We start from the raw sequence: 18910 nt of genomic DNA on the forward strand, positions 1-18910 counted from the left end.
CTTTCCCTAATGTGCATATTCTGCTAATCTTATGTCATCTTGTTCCATTTAATACACCTCTTATTTGTTTTAGAGCAGTAGGTATTTCTTAGCATATTGTCAATTACATGGAAAGACTGTTAATGCTGGACATTATGTACAAAATTATTGATACGATAGAAGCTAAGTTGTCTACATTATTGTACTAATTGTTAAGTTAAATATAAAGCTATAAATCAGCTATCATGATAAGTCAGCTATCGGGATAAAGAAATGAGTAAAGAAAATTGATATTAAAAGAATTCCAATTCAGGTAATTATTTTTTCTTAGTAGGTAATAGGAAAATGGGTCAAATATTGTTTACCTGAGTTTTAGCACTCTTCAGTTGCATGTGTTCTGTTTTTGTATTTTCTTCTAGTGTGCAGTGTTTCAGTGATGTCAGTGCTATTCTGATTTTTCACAATCATAATCATATTTTGTAGTCGATATTACATTCAACAAGTAATTCTCCATCTTTCTCTGATTGCTTCAAGGTGATGACACAATGACAGGTGATGGGGGAGAATACCTTAGACCTGAGGATCTAAAAGAACTGGGTGATGACTCCCTACCTAGCAGTCAGTTCCTGGATGGGATGAATTACCTGAGATACAGCTTGGAGGGAGGACGCTCTGACAGGTATTCACATAAAGCTTTCCCTTGATATCAGAAGTGAGTGCAACACACTTTTATGATAATAATAAAAAAAGTAGACACCATTATTGACACTCGATGGGTATCTCACTACCTTCAGCAGTTAGCATGTTATCTTACTGCATTCTCTAATAACTTCAAGTGTCCATTTTAAAGGAAACTGAGGCCTAGAGAGATTAAGTAGTTTAGTAGGAGTCAAGCATTGTAAGAATCAGAGCCATGATCAGTAAAGAGCTCTGAACCATTAAAATATGATATTTTTTTATCATCTGCAACTTTTTTCTCTAGGCAAATTAAAAGGACAGTTTTGCCTTATGGACACTCTTACTAGACGGCAGTTATAAGATCCTTCCAATCTCCTTGGGGCTTTCTGTTAGGGCCATAGTTTCTGTGAACAAAATATGTTGTGAAGAAGGATTAAAAGGTAACAAACTGAGAAAGAAATGTTGCCTGGAACTGATTTTTTCATGAAAAAGCATCAGAACAGAATCCCTAAAGAGCCTGGATACCAAAAGCAATCATAGCAAAATCTGAAGGAGCCCAGATTTTGTAGCCAAATCCAGGGAGGTTTATATTATATTCTGAAATATACAATCAATTTTTTGGGTTATTACTAACTAGCACACCAGATGTTTATTATTTTTTGAGGTAAACTGATTAAGAACATTCCGTGGTGCCTCATCAAGAGTATGACTGCCAATTTAGATTAAGCATGTGGTTGTGCATAGAGTGTAATGTCTTTTGCTAATCAATTATCTTAGGTTTATAACTTTAATATTGGCTCTATTCTTGGCTGTATCCAGCACATTTGGAGTGTAAGAAATAAATGCCTTAAAGAGTAGTCAATTCTGAATGGACAATTAGCAAAAACAAGCTTTTCTTGGGCCTTTCCCTTGAGTACTAATGCCTCCCTCCTATCTTTTTTGTTTTTAAACAATTCAGTGTGCATGTAATGAGTGCATTTCTGGGCTGGCTTTGTGGTGGGTGCCAGAGGTACAAACATGACTAATATGTAATTGCTAAATTCAGAATCTAATGGGGTGAGAGAGAGATGAAGCTAGTGGTACCCACAGAATGCAACTGGAGCCCTGAGGCTCAGGCTTCCTGGAGGGAATGAACCCGAACCGAGACAGAATAATAGTGATGATGGTGAAGAAAGGTGGGGAGGGTATTTGAAGCCTTAAATAAGGTGAGCAAAGGCTCGTGGTGTGTGAGAGAAACAGAGTAGTGCAGTGTGGCTGGAGTGTAAGTATGAAGGAGGGGAGGTCACATTTACATTTCGGATAGATCCCTCTGACTGTGATATAGAGGATGAATTTTAGAGGAAAGCTGTCAAAGGGCTAAACTCGGCAGTATCAACCATCTGAGAAATTATTGCAGTAACGTTCGCTGAAGTTGCTAGGATACGACTTGAACTCTAACCTGGGTGGTAGCAGTCATGGGGAGAGTTTTAGAAATGAAAAATTTGAGAACATATCTGAAGTAAAACTGGCCAGATCTGGCGATGGATTTCATGGGGTGGGTGAAGAAGAGGAAGGAGACTTGATTGGCTCCTTGGCTTCAATGACTTAGGTAGAGAGTGGTCCTTGGGATCAGGGTACACAAGGAGGAGCCGTTTGGCAGGTGAGGGTAGGGGAGCTTGTGATGGTGTCAGTGTTCTAGATATTGAATTTTGACACACTGATTGATTTGGGCTTCACAGTCTGAGATTCTTAAAAGGCTTCAAATTTCAATAAAGTGAAATGCTTATGGCTTTGCAAAAATTCATAATAAGCTATGAATAATCATATTACTGTTATCCAAAAATCCTTTTTTTTTTCCAGCTTGATTTCTCTTATTAAGAGTAAGTGCTTGATTTGATCCTTTTGCCTTCTTTGAAAGTCCTTAGTACTGAGAAAGATTTAGAACAATACTTTCTATAAGACAGGGGTCAGTGGTTGGAGGATTCTACCTAAACTGAATACTTCTCAGCTTGTAAAGACAGGGGATATGAAACAATGAAGACGTGAGCTGTTGTCCAGGTCCACACTTGCATTTCTAGAACACCAGATGTATTCATGCTCTCCAAGGTGGAATTATAGTCAGTATCTCATTTTCATGGTTGCAATGTAGTGTTTTATTTATTTTTTAAATTTTGCTTAGACAATTCAATATAAGTTACCTTTTTTCGGTAACCATTTTTTTCCTTTTCATTATTTCTTTATTTGGTGTGCTTTCAATAGTACCATGCCCAGGTAGGTATTACATAGCATGAAAACATGACCTTCCTGGATACATCCACATTTCCCTGCTCCCTGCTCAGTGTGTGTGTGTGTGTGTGTGTGTGTGTGTGTCTTGTCAGGGGGTGCTTATATTCTAGAATTATGGATTTATTCTCAAATTAGGATTTTTATGTATTAAATTGAATATCTATTCAAGCTAGAAGGGTGAATATTTTACTAGAATCAAAAGTCTGTGACAGTCCCCAGGCCTGACTGTTTTCACTGTCACAGCTCCACCTTGTGGTTGATAAAACATTAGCATGGCTTCCCCAAAAGGAACCTAATTACCCTGTGTATAGTTGGAGATGATTTTAAAAAAATGATTCAGATGCCTAAAATGTACGTGGATGCAGAAGAATAAAAATAGGTAAATTTTAATCACATTGACTAGAAACACAGTCAAGTTGATTTGTTGGATTTTGTGTCCATTTTATTTTATTATTACTCACAAATTAAAAATACTATTCAAATTCAATGTAAAACACTAAATAACAATGAACCACAAAAGATTCTCCATGTATTAAAGCAGACACATTGAAATTTTTGGATATTCATTTACTCAGTAGGTTTGAAAACACCGTTAATTGGATGTCTAATAAATATTGCAGCTTCCTAAGATAGTAATTATTACACTTTTCTGTGGAATTACAGACTTTGAGACCACGTAATATGTGTCCAGAAACCAGTTGTATCATGGTGAAAAAAGTATAAATTTAAGATCATAAGAAACTTTTGGCCTATCCCTTAGCTAAACAGCAAGTAAAAATTTACACTTTTATGGATATGTGTTATTGCAGATTTATTAACTGAACAGCACCACCTCTGACTTACTGGAAAAAAAAAAAAAAAGCCAACTCTGTTGCAAAATATTTGAATTTGCTTGCACTGTTTTAAATCAGGGTAGGCAATTTCTGATCCAGAGACTTGAATTATCCCAGACCTTTGTGCTGGCCATGATTCCTTTAGAGAGAATAATTTCTTTACTCTTGGAGTATTCTTACTTCATGTATCTCATTTAAGTAGATTCTATGACGTCATAGAAAAAAGATCAGTTAGAACTATAAACATTAATTAAATACCAATTAGCATTTTAGAAGGCAGTAAGCAGAGTGAACTAGAATAAAATCAGAGGATAGAGATATTTAGACATATAGTTTCAACTTATTCTCTCTCCCTCTGTCTCTCCAGCTTTCCTCACTCTCTGTCTGCATCTTCTAATATCTTTTTCTCCCTACCCCAATCTCCTTTTTGTGGTCAGTCACTTTGTCTCTTTCTTTCTTCTCCCCCTGTATTTCTTTCCTGTTGGGGCTCTAGGAAAGACAAAAAATAGCACCAACACCCCTTTGCTCCTCCTGTTTCAAAACCAATTGGAAGATAGACCCAGGTATCAGGTAGATGGATATCAGTAATCCACCTTTATTACTGATACATTGATTGCAGGATGTAGCTCTACATTCACAGCCAAATGAGCTCTTTAATACCTCATTCCTAAAGCAGACAGACATCCACCCAGTTGTGGTGCCTCCCTGAGAGTGGCCATTGAGACCTGGCTGCCTTTTTTTTCCCCAAAGTTTACACATTTACAGTGGTGGCAGCCACGTCACTGGGTCTTATTTGAGGTACCTTATTTTTGCCGTTCGAGTTGATCCCATCCAAGCTAAATTTCCATTTCCCCTTTGAGACCTGTGTTTCTACTATTCCAGTGCTGCCTTTAAGGGTTAATCTACGTAGTGACCGACGTCTCTACTTGCTGTTACGAGCAGGCATTTTTACTCCTTTACTCCAGTGCCTGTTGGTCCTTTAGTACTGTTCATTCATATGAATCTAGCACTTTTAAATGTGTAAAGTCAGCATCTGGATCTTTGAATTTTAAAGCTGAGGATAGAGATTAAGTAATTAACAAATCTGAGCCCAACAGAACTAATGGGGGCAGATGGTTGAGTCTGTAGACACCATATCATTTCAAGAGGTTGACCTCTCTACTGTTTGCCCTCTCTTGGCTCAATTCAAAACAAAATAAATGATAATAGAATTTAAGAGCTGTTGATCTTAGTGCTGCCTGGTACAAAACAATACAAGTACAGGAAAAAAAAAATGCTCAGTCCACTAATTGAGACAAGCTTTTGCTGAGATTAAAAACCCCTTTCCCCAATAATTTAATCGCCTTCCCATCCTCAATTTCAAGGTCACACCAAGGTTGGTCACAGCAGCCTGTTTATGGAACGCACCATCAAAATCTAACTGCACAGCTGTAAAAACAGCTATAATATAAGCTGTTTCCAAGTGCCAGGACTAAAACCCCTGTGAATAGGTTTGCTAGGCATTCAGGCTGCTCCTGCCTTGGCCGTGTCAGGAACCTCAATCTTCCCCAAGAGCTTATATAACATAAAATAGTATATTGTCAAATTCTATTTAGATTTGATTTTATTATAAACACAGATTAATATAGGTGTAAAAACATAGGATCAATTAAATATTTTATTTTTGATTGAAGTATATTGGATTATTTATTTATTTGGCCACACCATGTGGCATGTGGGATCTTAGTTCCCCAGCCAGAGATCGAACCCCTGTCCCCTGCATTGGGAGCGTGGAGTCTTAACCACTGGACTGCCAGGGAAGTCCCAGGATCAGACAGTTAAACTTTTTTTGACTCATGTCACTTACCCTCTAATATTCGGCATTTACTTTGGGGGCATAAATCCTACAGCAGAATAGGAGAAAGCCCCAAATTACTATGAATTATCTACCAAGTGATGATTTCCTCAAAAATAATTGAAGTTGGCAATATTGACACCTCATAAAGACGACAGTATATGGCTTACAAACTTAGGTATATTTGCAAAAGAAAATAGCTTCTGCTAATAAATATGCTAACTTGATGTTTAGTCCATAATTCTGTAGCGCTTCACTAGCCAAATACCTACTAGCTAAACGTAAATGAAACCTTGCTTCTATCAATATTGTGAAAGTTTGCATATCTCTTTATTTTCCCCTATGGGCTTTGGGCTAATATTTTGAATACAGATCTTTAATACTTGGACTAACATGTATAAAATATAGTTTATTTAAGTTATCAATCTATTTGTCATTTGATTGTACAAATTGACTAGGAAGGAATGAAGTTGCATCTATGCAAATGTCAAGGTTCACCAATTTCATTTGAGTATATAATTCAGAACTTTGAAATTCAGATTTATCAGAAATGTAAAGCATTGATTATCAAGGCCTAAATCCCATTTTGAAGCCAAACCTCAGTTTCGGTCAGTGGCTACTGGCAGTTTGTTTTCGTGCCGGCGGATGTGTGTGTTTTGTCGGTTGGTCTTGGAAACAGTTTCTTGTGCTCTTGCATCTCATTGCCACAGCAACCAGCACTCTTTGGTGCTTCACTCACCACACACAGGACATGCACAAGGAACAGTGCTGTCCTTTGAAATAGCATTGTTGGAAACACCAGGGACAAACAGGAGGGACACCACTTCCGCAGGAAACATGCATCTGGCCACAGTTCATCTCACTCTGTAGCTTCCAGGGGTGTGCACCAACATTCAGTCATTCACAGTTGGAGAGGAGGAAAAAGAGGCGTGGAGAGAAAGGAAAATGAGTGAAAATGGAACCTGTGCTTTCATTTCATTCTCTCCAAGGGCTGTCTTATTCCCCTCCCCCCGCCCCCTAATATTTTTCTTAGTTGCAGGGAGATTTACATTTAACACAGATTTAAGCAATCTCTATCCTGGAATTATTTTCTGTGTGAATTTCTTATACTGGCAGTAAGTAAGCTACAGTTGTTGGTTTCAAACATTTCTGGGAAGAAAATGAATCAGATTAGGAGTATCAAATTTTATCTTCTGGATTCCCTTGTGCCCTTGCCATTGAGTGGTAGGAACCAGTCAAAAGATACGTTAGTTTAGTTGTTGGACAGAGAGGTACAGCAACACAGAGACCTGTGTTTCCTTCTTCCACGGTTGCGATTTATGTCCCCCTGGAAGTTGCACTGTTAGCTAATAGCACGCTTTTTTCACTCTCCTGCTCGGCTCATCATTTCATCCTCCCAACCCTACTACTGCTGTTGGTATTTGACCATGACCTCCTGCCAACCTACCAGCCTTCGATCCTTCAGTTCCGACAGGTCTCACACCCTAAGCCATGCCTCATACCTGAGGGACAGTGCCATGATTGACGACACAGTTGTGATCCCCAGTCACCAGGTATGTGACTTTTTTGCCTTCACATTTCTGCTTTCTGGAGAGCTTTTTAGCATTATCTGATGCCGGAAATGTCCAGAGGAAGTTTTTTAATCTTAAAAAAAATTGTATTAATTCAGTTGATAATCTAGGATAAGGGATTTCAGAGTTTTTCTAAAACATAAAAAATGTTTGCTGCATTTTTCAGTGAGCAGAGTTTTTCTGAAATAACATACTGCTTGTTTCTTCAGCTATACTGGATTCTTCCGTGTGGACATTATATATAAAACTCAATTCCTTTATAAAATCTCTGTTAAAGGAAAATGTAAGGTAGGATGCATTTAAGGTATAAGATGAAAGGTACAGGTTAAAATATGTCTCTCTATTTAAAATTATTTTCTATTAGAAAAGATGTAGAATTTGTTATGGAATATTTTCATTTTAGATATAATTTTATCAGCTTTGGCTGGATATAGGAAGTAGATGAACACCTACTCTTTTCAAAGACAATTACAGAAATGTGATCCTATATCAATAATATAATTTAAATAGGAATGCATTATAAAGATACATTTTAAATGCCTTTGTCTTCTATCATATTTTTAAATGAGTGTTTTTCCAGGTAATACCACTTTCCTGTAACACCATTTTTTTAAAGTTCATTATATTTTAATTTAATTGAAGGAACGTCTTTTTATTAAATCCAGTGTTCTTTGTGTTTAGGTGTCAACTCTAGCCAAGGAGGCAGAAAGGAATTCTTATCGTCTAAGCTGGGGCACTGAGAACTTAGACAACGTGGCTCTTTCTTCCAGCCCTATTCATTCAGGGTAAGTAAATCAATATTATGCATCCAGATCAAGAGGAAGAAAGAGATGAGTGAAAATAACAGCTTTGTCCAGTAGCTTTAGCTGATGGCTAGCTTACAGGGGAAGTGACCTTTTTTAAAACTTGTCACTGCTTTATCCACCATGGACTCTATCCACACAAACAAACCAGCAAAAAGCGTTGAATTCAGCATAGAAGAACTGACCATTGTTTTCAAATAATTTGTAGAATTGCGTCAAACAGCTTGCTAACTAACCAGAGTATACCAGTGGCCTCCTTACTGTTCACATTTTTGTCTTTAAGATGGCCTTGAAAAGAGGGGCAAGATCATTTGCTTTTTTGAAATTTCTGTTTACTAAGATTAACTGACTAGTTTAATAAATGCCTTTGCTTATGTATTAATGCCTTTAAAATAATGTTTACAGAAGTGTGAGTCACACAAATGTATAGAGGAGTTCACAAGCTGTTTGAAGTAGGGATATTCTAAAAAGGAAAATTTGAATGCAACCAGTCAGGTTCTCAGTTATCTTTTAAAAGTCATCCAGATAATATATATGCCACTACTTAAGAAATGCTGCCTATTTATATTAACTCATTAAAAAGTAGGGCTTTGAGTTAATAATTTTAAACATTCTTAAAGATCATCTTAAGTTATAAGAATTCAATTATGTGGAATATAAATTCCTTAAGGAGTTTTAAATTGTAAACTCTTCATGATTGCTTTTTTCTTTACATTTCAATGGTGCCAAGTTGTATAGTAATTTCATAATTACATATAAACTTTTAAGATGTTTTTATTTAATCACTTTTAATCCCTGCTCATATTTTATCTAACTAAATATAATATTTTGATTTAAATTATTATCCCAAACTCCTTTTCCATAATCCCCAGAACTATTTTTAGTAGATCCTTTCTTGTTCTGATTATTCTAAAATGTTCTCCTTTCAGGAAAGCATTCTAAGATATTGTAGTTAAAAATGTTGTACTTCTTAGCCTGATCTTCTGTTAAAGGCTCGGAGAATGAATGTAAAATTAGTTATTGAAAATAATCATAATACTCTTCTTTGTTAAAAAAGTAAAAGCTAGTTCTTGATGCAGGTGTTATTCAAGGGAATAAAAATCAAACCTCATCCAAATTTACTTACATATTTTTAAGTATAAAATAATTAAAATCTGACAGCTATAAATTATTCAAAAAGCATAACATTGCATTCTGCTACTAAGTTTTTCAACAATGATGAGAAGAAAAACAAAGAAAGTTGGACCTAGAGTGTTGATGGATAATAGTTCAGAATCTAGAAACCATAATTTAGTATTTGAAGCCCGTACCCAGCCTACAAAGTGACAAGATTATTTTAAGCAAAATGTAATTAACTATTAGTAACCGAATTTATAAAAGAGTCCAAGTGTTATGGTGATATTTCAATTTCCAAAATAATTTACTTTAAAAAAGGAATTTCTTAAAGAAGTCTTAGGGCTTCCCTGGTGGCACAGTGGTTGGGAGTCCGCCTGCCGATGCAGGGGACACGGGTTCGTTCCCCGGTCCGGGAGGATCCCGCATGCCGTGAAGTGGCTGGGCCCGTGAGCCATGGTCGCTGAGCCTGCGCGTCCAGAGCATGTGCTCCGCAACAGGAGAGGCCGCAGTGGTAAGAGGCCCGCGTACCGCAAAAAAAAAAAAAAAAAAAAAAAGAAGAAGTCTTAACTACTGAAGGGCAGTAAAATACTCAGATGAAGTAATCAATATACATACCAATAGTATAAAACTAGATACATGTATAAGTATTTAGAATTGATTACTTATGATGAACCAAGAGTATCCAGTGGTTAAAGTTTAATCGCTCATTAAAATAAGGATCTTTAAAATCTTGGTCTCTAATAAATCAGTTTTTCTGTGAACTTCACACCTGATCACTGATGCTAATCCTCAACTCTGGCTGTACATTGGTATCACCTGGGAGCTTTAAAAAATTTTGATGCCTAGGCCCCGACTCAAATCAGTTACATCACAGTCTGTCACTGGGGCCTTGGCACTGGTATTTTCTACAAGTGCCAATAGAGCAGATATATATGTTTTATACAAACTGTTAGAAAGGAACAAAATTGCCTAATAAAAGTTTGACTTTAAGGGTGACTTAGGTAATTAACATATGACTAGTTACTTCAAATATTTTTTATCCTTTCCATTTACTTAAGTATTCATTCTTCACACACTGTTGAATTCTACAATGTATCAAACCTTGTGCCAGGCACTAAGGAAAATAGATGAGTAAAACCTAGCCACTACCTGTAAGAAACACACCTATGTGTTGTCATTTGAACTTGGAAGACAATCTCTGGAAGAGAGATAACATGATGGTTAAGAGTGTGTTTGGAATCAGATCAATCAGAATTCAGATCCTGGCCCTGACACTCAATATGTGACACTGGGCAAGTTGTATAAAATATATAAGTTTCAGTTTACTTACCTATAAGATGAATGTTACATTATGAATTCCATAGCAGAGCTTTAAGGATTAGATGCTTCTTAAGTAGTTAGTATTTTGCCTAGAAAGAATAAGTACTCAATAGATTATAGCCATTAGTATTTATACAATCCCCATACACATTTTCCACATCTTTAACAAATTCCAAATCAGTGAAACAAAATGTATTCTGAATCCTCTAAATGACAGTAACCAATGTGGTACAGTTCATAATGGCAGTGTTTGACTTATTATTTTTAATCAGGTAATCTATCATAAAGTTGTGTCTCTACTATAGTATTTGAATGAACACAGTGCAAAAGATGACTCTAATAGGATGGGTAGTTAACACTGAAAACTCAATGATTCTGAGGGTGATGGTATTTGAAAGCTACCGTGATATGAATGTATATGAATAACATTCATAATATATCATGTAACAATGACATGTAATTTTATTCATTATACACCAGATTCCTGAGTAATAGCTTTTATATAGTTTTCAAGGAACTGAGTTTCTCTTTAATTAATTGGGTGAATTCCTGAGCCACTTCAAAATCTGCCCAAAATGTAAGAAAAAAATAATTTTTGACAGAAGGGATAATAAAGTTAGCTTTTATATGTATATGCCACTAATTTGATGTATAATGTTCTATTAGATTAGATAAAGGGATTTTAGATCGATGGAAGACACAGCTTCTACCAATAAGCACTATTAGTGATTTTCTTTTACTTCTACTGTTTCCGATGACTAATGTCTGTCACTATAGGAGAATAAGTATCAGTGATTAAAAAACCTGTTCTGGCCAAGAGGTACAGCCAATAGCTAGCAAAAGAAAGGCTGACAGTAATATGTTTGTTGTTGTTCTTGACGAAGTTGCCTTACTGATTCACACTCTAACCAACAATTATTATTTCTAGTATCCCAGTCATAATCACATCCAACACAAGGTTGGGCAAGATTGAATTTGAATGTAATCTTCCCTATTTCATAAGTGCATAATGAATCAACAGGTGTAAGGCACAAGTTCCTAGTGAGAGCTAGTTTTGTGACTCATTTGAAATATTATTTCGAAAGTCTTTATTTTTATACTTTTTTAATAACAGCCAAGTGCCAACAAATAAATGTCAATTCATGATGTTATACTACAAGATATGGTAACTAGAAGTCAATAAGAAAGCAATCTTTTAAAGGACTTCCTTTTCATAAAAACATGTTGAAGATGGTTCTGCTGTGAACCTAAAACTACTCTAAAAAATGAAGTCTATTTAAAAAAAAAAAAAAGTAAAGATGTTAGCTCAAATAGTGGAAGGTGATATTTGAAACTCAAGGAAGTTAAAGCTGTTTCTCATTTGACAACGTTAATATTTATCTAAGTACATATAGCGGTTAATTTAGCTGTTAGTGTATTTCAAACACTCCTTTTGTAAAAGGTACATGAAGGTAAATTCTTCTGGATGAAGAAAATTATTTTATAAGTAGCAAAACAACTGTTTTGTAAGGCTGGGTTTCTGGTCCAAAGGATATGTATATCCATTTGTATATCATCAGGTGTTGAAAGCCCAAGTGAACTCTGTGAAAAACGTATGGAGTGTTTTGAGGAAGAGCAGACTCAGGCAGCAGAGGAGTGAAAGGCAGGACTGTAAAGTGGGATTCAACAATATGACCAGCGAGGAAGACAGCAGTCCCCAAAACAGGGAGTGAAAGTCTTGAAAAAAGCACTAAGATTTTGTTTGCATAGTTTTTGTTACTTACTAGTAGATAATTAATGTTACCTACTCTGCCTTGTAGTTTATGCTATTGTGTGTCATTGGAGCTATTTTTTTTAAAGTGTGCCTTTTCTGTTTGCATTTCTTCTGTAAGAGCCCAAAAGGTCATTACCATTATTTTGAAAGTATTAAAAGTATGAAAGAAAAGCTTTGGAGGCAAAACTATATCCATCAAATCGAAAACTTTGAAACTCTCATTATAATGCCCTTTGATGCTTTGTAGCTTCTTGCACATTTAGATTTTAAGTGCCCACGTAAGCCAGAGTTGAATAAGGCTACAAATCCATGTTCCAGTGATTTTATAATATCCCAGTTCCCTAACCTGGGAGTTGCTACAGAGCCCCCCGTACCTGGCTCTTCTCTCAGCATTTGCATAGAGCTGTATCTCATTTGTATTTCCATCATTTTTTCAATGAATACGGTATTGGTATATAAATAATATATCTCAGTTGAAAGTCACTTCTGATTTCCTTCTTTCTATTTCACGTTATCCATTCCTTCTGTGTGCTAAAGTATCTATTCTGTTGCAGCCGCGCCTCTCCATGTCTTGATCGTGACAACAGCAGGTGAACTTCTGCATAATTCTTTCTCTGAACATGTTGCCTCTTCCTTTCCTCCTTTTGTCATTTCCTTCTGCATATACCCTGCCTCAGGATGCTTTAGTGTGACCATACCTAGCCAGAGAGAGAGAGAGAGAGAGAGAGAGAGAGAGAGAGAGAGAGAGAGAGAGCGCACGAGGGAGAATGATGTATTTTCTCCAAATCATGGCCATATGGTAAAGAGAAAGTGGGTATTTCTTATTTTGTTGGAAATTGGGTGGGGTTGTACCAAAATGAATGTAGACCTAAAGTGAGAGCCTGTCTTGGTCATGGGTCTCCATATCTCAGCTTCTTTTGTGAGAACAAGTGCTACATAGAGCTGAAAAATGCTATTCCAGCAGTTATGCAAATTGGTTGAGCTATTTTCAAGTTACAGTAAAGGTTATGATTTTAAGCGTCACTTAGCAGAGTTTTTGTTTTTTAACTATATTCTAGGTGAACCAAGGGCTGAAAGTTTATTAATAGTGCATTTGCTTGCAGGTACTACTTTAAATGCAGCCTTTTGATATTTTACAAATTGTGCTATAGAATGATTCCAGTGTTCTAAAAATATCCATTATTCTATTTCATTTTAATAAAGTTATTTTTAAAGGTTCTTATCAAACTGCTGATTATTATATTTTATTTTACAGTCATCCATCATGATACTAAAGATTGTCTACAAGTAAAACAGTTTTCCATTTTGAAAAATTTACATCCATTCTTTTACTTTTTTCTGAAATACACACTAAATATTATGTTTCTATACATGAACACAGTGAGTGATAAATATTTTGGTGATTTTAACAAGTTTGAGGCACTTTTTTCAAAGCTGTTTTTCATCAGTTTTTCAGTTCATGGAATTTCAAAGATTGGGAAGGAATTAAGGAAATTATAGAGGAGAAAGAGCTCATGATATGATTTTCTCATAGTACCCCAGAAATCAGATTTAATTTAAGGCCCTCTTGCTATGTATATGTGGATCACTGAAGCACCCTGATGACATTTTTTCCCCTATTTTCACTCAATAACTAACTCTGAATGCTGCAGTGTCCTCCCCGTCCCCACCCCATGGTCCTGGATGAATTAAAAGTAAACCTAAGGATTTATAACTTTTGGGGTGGAGGATATAGTCCTCAAAAGTGCAGAATCATTGTTTTCTGCTGCCTCCTCTGAAGCATGTACCTGTCTAGCTAATCAAATACAACTACGTATTCCTAGGCAAGTCATCTGCATAATAATGGTGGATTGCTTTTGCTTTTATTCCTTTTAAATTGTGATAACATCGTATCTCACAATTTAGAAAACTTCAATAAGAGTTTCTACTTTGCATGATTGTTGAATTTCATTTGGAGAGTAAGATATACAGTTAAAACCGAGTATGTTACGTGATGTTTTTTGTCTGTACAGTCTGAAGTCAATGTTTAGTGCAGTATGTGTATACATTTTCTGCAAAACTGCTCCTTGACTGTTTTAACCATACAGCAAAAATAGTGTATCTTTCTTGCAGGAGTAGCAGTTTATTTTCCAATTAGGAATGCTTCCAGAACATCTGAAATGGAATATTCCAATAGGTTGCCTAACCTAGTTAGAATTTTAACACCAGAAGGCCACCTTAGAGTTTAAGAATTTAATGTCTCTCATGTTATGGATGAGAAAACTGAAACCTAAAGATGTTAAGTGACTTTCCCGAGGTTACAGCAATAATTCAAGACAGGGATAGATCTCTTATGATCAGAGTTGTATCCAGGAAACAGCATGGTACTTGCTGCATTATCTTGTGCTCTGTGATAATATTATTTTTATATCTTCTTTGAATAGTACAGTTCATAAACCAATGAAAACTCCATATTAAACTGCTTTAGCAAAGTTCCGGGTTCATTGTAGGTATTTAATAAACGTTAGTTTCTCTGTTTGTTTTTTAGGTATTATATTATACTATAATTTTTAAGACATATAAAATCATATGGTGCCAGGAAAGGAAAATGATGGGAACAAGCATTTATTGAATTCTATATGCTTTACCCATACATGATTTAATCCTCACTCTGCCCTTAAGTGGTGGTATGATTATCCTTCATTGACAGATGAGGCTTTAGTCAGTGCTCACAAACAGTGGAGCTGAGCTTTAATCCATATATGATACCTCTGTGCATACTTAATTACATGTATTTACTTCAACTCCTTTCATCTCCAACTGTTTATAGGCATTATCTTGTCCCATTTTTAATCTGAACATATGAGAAAATCATATTTACTTAATCAAACCTAGTATGTGAACTGATTCATATAATGATTCCCTCCTTTCCAACCTTTCACTTTTTCCTATGGTACCAAAAAAAGTAAATGGTCTTTTATAATCTGCTTTTAGCTTTTTGAAAATTTTTTTAATTTTTATGAATTTATTTCATTTATTTATTTTTGGCCGCTTTGGGTCTTCGTTGAAAGCACAAGGGCTTTCTCTAGTTGTGGCGAGCGGGGGCTACTCTTCGTAGCGGTGCATGGGCTTCTCACTGTGGTGGCTTCTCTTGTTGAGGAGCACGGGCTCTAGTCGCGCGGGCTTCAGTAATTGTGGCACGCGGGCTCAGTAGTTGTGGCTTGCGGGCTCTGGAGTGCAGGCTCAGTAGTTGTGGCGCACGGGCTTAGTTGCTCCACGGCATGTGGGGTCTTCCAAGACCAGGGCTCGAACCCGTGTTCCCTGCATTGGCAGGCAGATTCTTAACCACTGTACCACCAGGGATGTCCCTTGAAATTGTTTTATACATCACCAAATAACTATCCACTGATGCGACTACCTATCCAAATAGTGACACCTTTTGATTCTGATTTTTTAAATGAAAATGCTCAAATGCTAACCTAATTTTATATTACAAACTCTTGGGATTAATGATTAGCATGTTGACTTTTATCTAAAAGATTTTTCATCAGCACTAGGTATAAACTTGAATCATTATTTCTCTTATTCCCTCTTATTTGAAGAAAAGACTTATTTTGGTATAGAGTTCTACATAGTCAGCTTTTTAATTGGTTGTTTATTCTGCAGTTACATTATTTGAGTCTGATTGGCTCAGGGTATTTTCTTGCTAAATTTGTAAACATTTTTATTCATTTTTAATATCAGTATTTAGCTCTTTCATGACTTCCAATGCTTTTGTTTCTTTCTTGATATCCTTCTGATTTACTTTCCTCTCCATCTCCCTCCCTCCCTCCCCACCCCTTTCTTTGTCTCTTTCTTTCTCTCTCTGTCTCTCTTGTCAAATAATTCCCTCAGTAGAGCTTGTTGCTTTTTGTTACTCTGTTGCATTTCCTTTAGTTATTTGATAAAGACACAAAAACTTGTTTTCATTGGAAATTTAATTTTTCTTTTCTCTGAATTATGCACATTGGCACCTAAATTTTTCCAATTTGCTTTGTGTTCCAGTGCAGTACTTAAATATAATTTTCCAGATCTGTGATGACACCGAGACACATATAGTTAAATTTATCTACTTGCAGCTCCAGTCTTTAAGTTCTTTTATTTTCAAATCTTTGGTCTTTCTTCATCCTCTGTCAAGGGAAATAAATATATTGGGTCTCTCATTTTGGAGCAGTAAAATACCTGTAGAGGAATATTTAATATTGAGGTCGGTCCTTCTCAACTGTTTTGTTATTTTATGAGCTGAAATATCTGAGTGTAGTAATTTGAATGAGGTCTGACTGGATTGTTTGTCCAGGGACCAGAGAATTAAATAACCTTCTACTTTAGGCTTCTTCTCAATAAGAAATAAATATATACAGCTTCTCACAACTTACCATTTTCACTCTTCCATTCATTCACTGTTCAACAATTATTTATTCACTACCTACTATGTGCTCTATTTACATTGTGCTAGGCACTGGGGGGACACAGGAAGAAATATGGAGAACAAGGTCACTGCCATTGTGGCCCTGATACGGCTTCTATATATGGTTTAATTCATTTCTCATTGACCAGGAAAGTAAGTGATTCTGAGTAAGTGAAACCATCATGTGACATTTGGGGCTTAGGCTGTGAGCATCTCGGCAGCAGCAACTACATCTTTACTTTCTGTATTCTCACTCAGTTCCTAGCAGAGTACCTGGCACTTACTAGGAGGGTAACAAATTATTGCATGAAAAGGGGCGTGGAAATTATGGAGTAAATGAGAACAAAAGAGAATTTTAAAAAGATCAGTCAGGGCTTCCCTGGTGGCGCAGTGGTTGAGAGTCCGCCTGCCGATGCAGGGGACGCGGGTTCGTGCCCTGGTCCGGGAAGATCCCACATGCCACGGAGCGGCTGGTCCCATGAGCCATGGCCGCTGAGCCTGCGCGTTCGGAGCCTGTGCTCCGCAACGGGAGAGGCCACAACAGTGAGAGGCCCGCATACCGCAAAAAAAAAAAAAAAAAAAAAATCAATCAATGACACAAGATCAGAGAAAGTAATCAAACATACAGTTACTTTAACATTGTTACAGCCAAGAACATAGCTACTTCAATTCATTCCTTAGAGCAGCAGTCTCTAACGTTTTTGGCTCCAGGGACCAGTTTCATGGAAGACAGTTTTTCCACAGGCAGTGGTCAGGGGGTTGGTTTTAGGATGATTCAAGTGCATTACATTTATTGTGCCCTTTATTTCTATTATTATTACATTGTAATATATAATGAAATAATTATACAACTCACCATAATGCTGACAGGAGGCGGAGCTCAGGCAGTAATGCGAGCGAAGGGGAGCGGCTGTAAATACAGATGAAGCTTCACTCATTTGCCTGCCACTCACTTGCTGCTGTGCGGCCTGGTTCCTAACAAGCCATGGGCAGATACCAGTTCATGGCCCGGGGGCTGGGGACCCCTGCTTTATCCTGCACCTCTAGAAGATGTTCTAAATGGAGATGTTATATAGGCCCTAAGCCATCACTGGAATAAGCATAGTGGAAATATAACAGCATGTAACATGAATTGGGAAATTCCCTAAATGCCTTCAAATGGTACAAATAGTATTGAAGATTGATAATATCAAGCAGATGTATTATAGTTCCTTACTAGCTTGAGTCCCTATTCTTCACCAGTGCTGCTAGTATTCAAAAGATGAAACAAAATCAGAGAAAGTAGAGAAAGTCAGAAATGTAGCAATGAGTTTGGAACAGCACTGGTTGAAACTTACGTCACTTTTTTCTAGTTTTTATAAAAATCAACATAAATATCATAGTCAAAAGAAAATAGTAAAATGGAAAACAAACCTTTATAGTCATCTAGAAGCGTTACCAGTTCTCTCATTCTTTTGAGCAATAGTGCATTTTAAAAGGCAAATAGAAAATAATTTTTTTGAGAATTCCTACTTAGTGGATGGCCTGGCGGTGGGCAGGGCGCAAGGGCCGAGGCTGTGGTTTTGTCCCAGGCTCACCTGGCTGAGGGTCGTGAGAAGGCCCAGAGGCGAACTTGACGAGGAGCCCCGCAGCCTGCGCCCCAGTGAAGATCAACCCAGCTACAGCCGGCCAGGAGCCGGCTCTCTGTGAAAATGACAGGACCGGAGCTGCTGCTCGACTCCAACATCTGCCTCTGGGTGGTCCTGCCCATCGTTATCATCACCTTCTTCATGGGCATGATTTGCCACTACATGTCCATCCTGCTGCAGAGTGACAAGAAGCTCACCCAGGAGCAAGTCTCCGACAGTCAAGTCCTAATTCGAAGCAGAGTCCTCAGGGAAAATGGAAAATACATTCCCAAACAGTCTCTCCTGACAGTAACGTATTACTTCAACAACCCAGAGGATGGGTTTTTTCAAAAAACTAAAAGGAAGGTTGTGCCTCCTTCTCATGACTGATCCCACTATGCTCACCAACATGATGAAAGGCAATGTCACAAATGTCCTCCCTATGATTCTTATTGGTGGATGAATCAACATGACATTTTCAGGCTTTGTCATAACCAAGGTCCTGTTTCCACTGACCCTCTGTTTTAAGCCTATGCTACAGCAAGAAATTGGATTACTCACATTAGATGCCTCCTGGGTGAGTTCTCATCCTGGTATTTCCTCAGTATCTTTGGGCTTTGGAGCATTTACTCTGTGGTTTGGGGCCAAGATAATGCTGCTGACCAGTCACGGATAATGCAGGAACAGATGACTGGAGCAGCCATGGCCAGGCTCGCAGACACCAA

The 18910-nt window shown here is 37.1% G+C and overlaps 1 protein-coding gene across 1 annotated transcript in view; it reads left to right on the forward strand.

The window, feature by feature from the left end:
* The window catches only part of ANK2 (ankyrin 2), a 245969-nt gene that overhangs the window by 175792 nt on the left and 51267 nt on the right, over positions 1-18910 (forward strand). The window contains exons 25-29 of the mRNA XM_007454800.1: positions 514-658; positions 2896-2907; positions 7040-7142; positions 7842-7945; positions 12707-12742. Of these exons, the coding sequence (XP_007454862.1) occupies positions 514-658; positions 2896-2907; positions 7040-7142; positions 7842-7945; positions 12707-12742 (400 nt within the window). The remainder of the gene's footprint in view (positions 1-513; positions 659-2895; positions 2908-7039; positions 7143-7841; positions 7946-12706; positions 12743-18910) is intronic.

This window comes from Lipotes vexillifer, unplaced genomic scaffold (genome assembly GCF_000442215.2).
Source record: "Lipotes vexillifer unplaced genomic scaffold, Lipotes_vexillifer_v1.1 scaffold1219, whole genome shotgun sequence".
In the NCBI taxonomy this organism is placed as follows: Eukaryota; Metazoa; Chordata; class Mammalia; order Artiodactyla; family Lipotidae; genus Lipotes; species Lipotes vexillifer.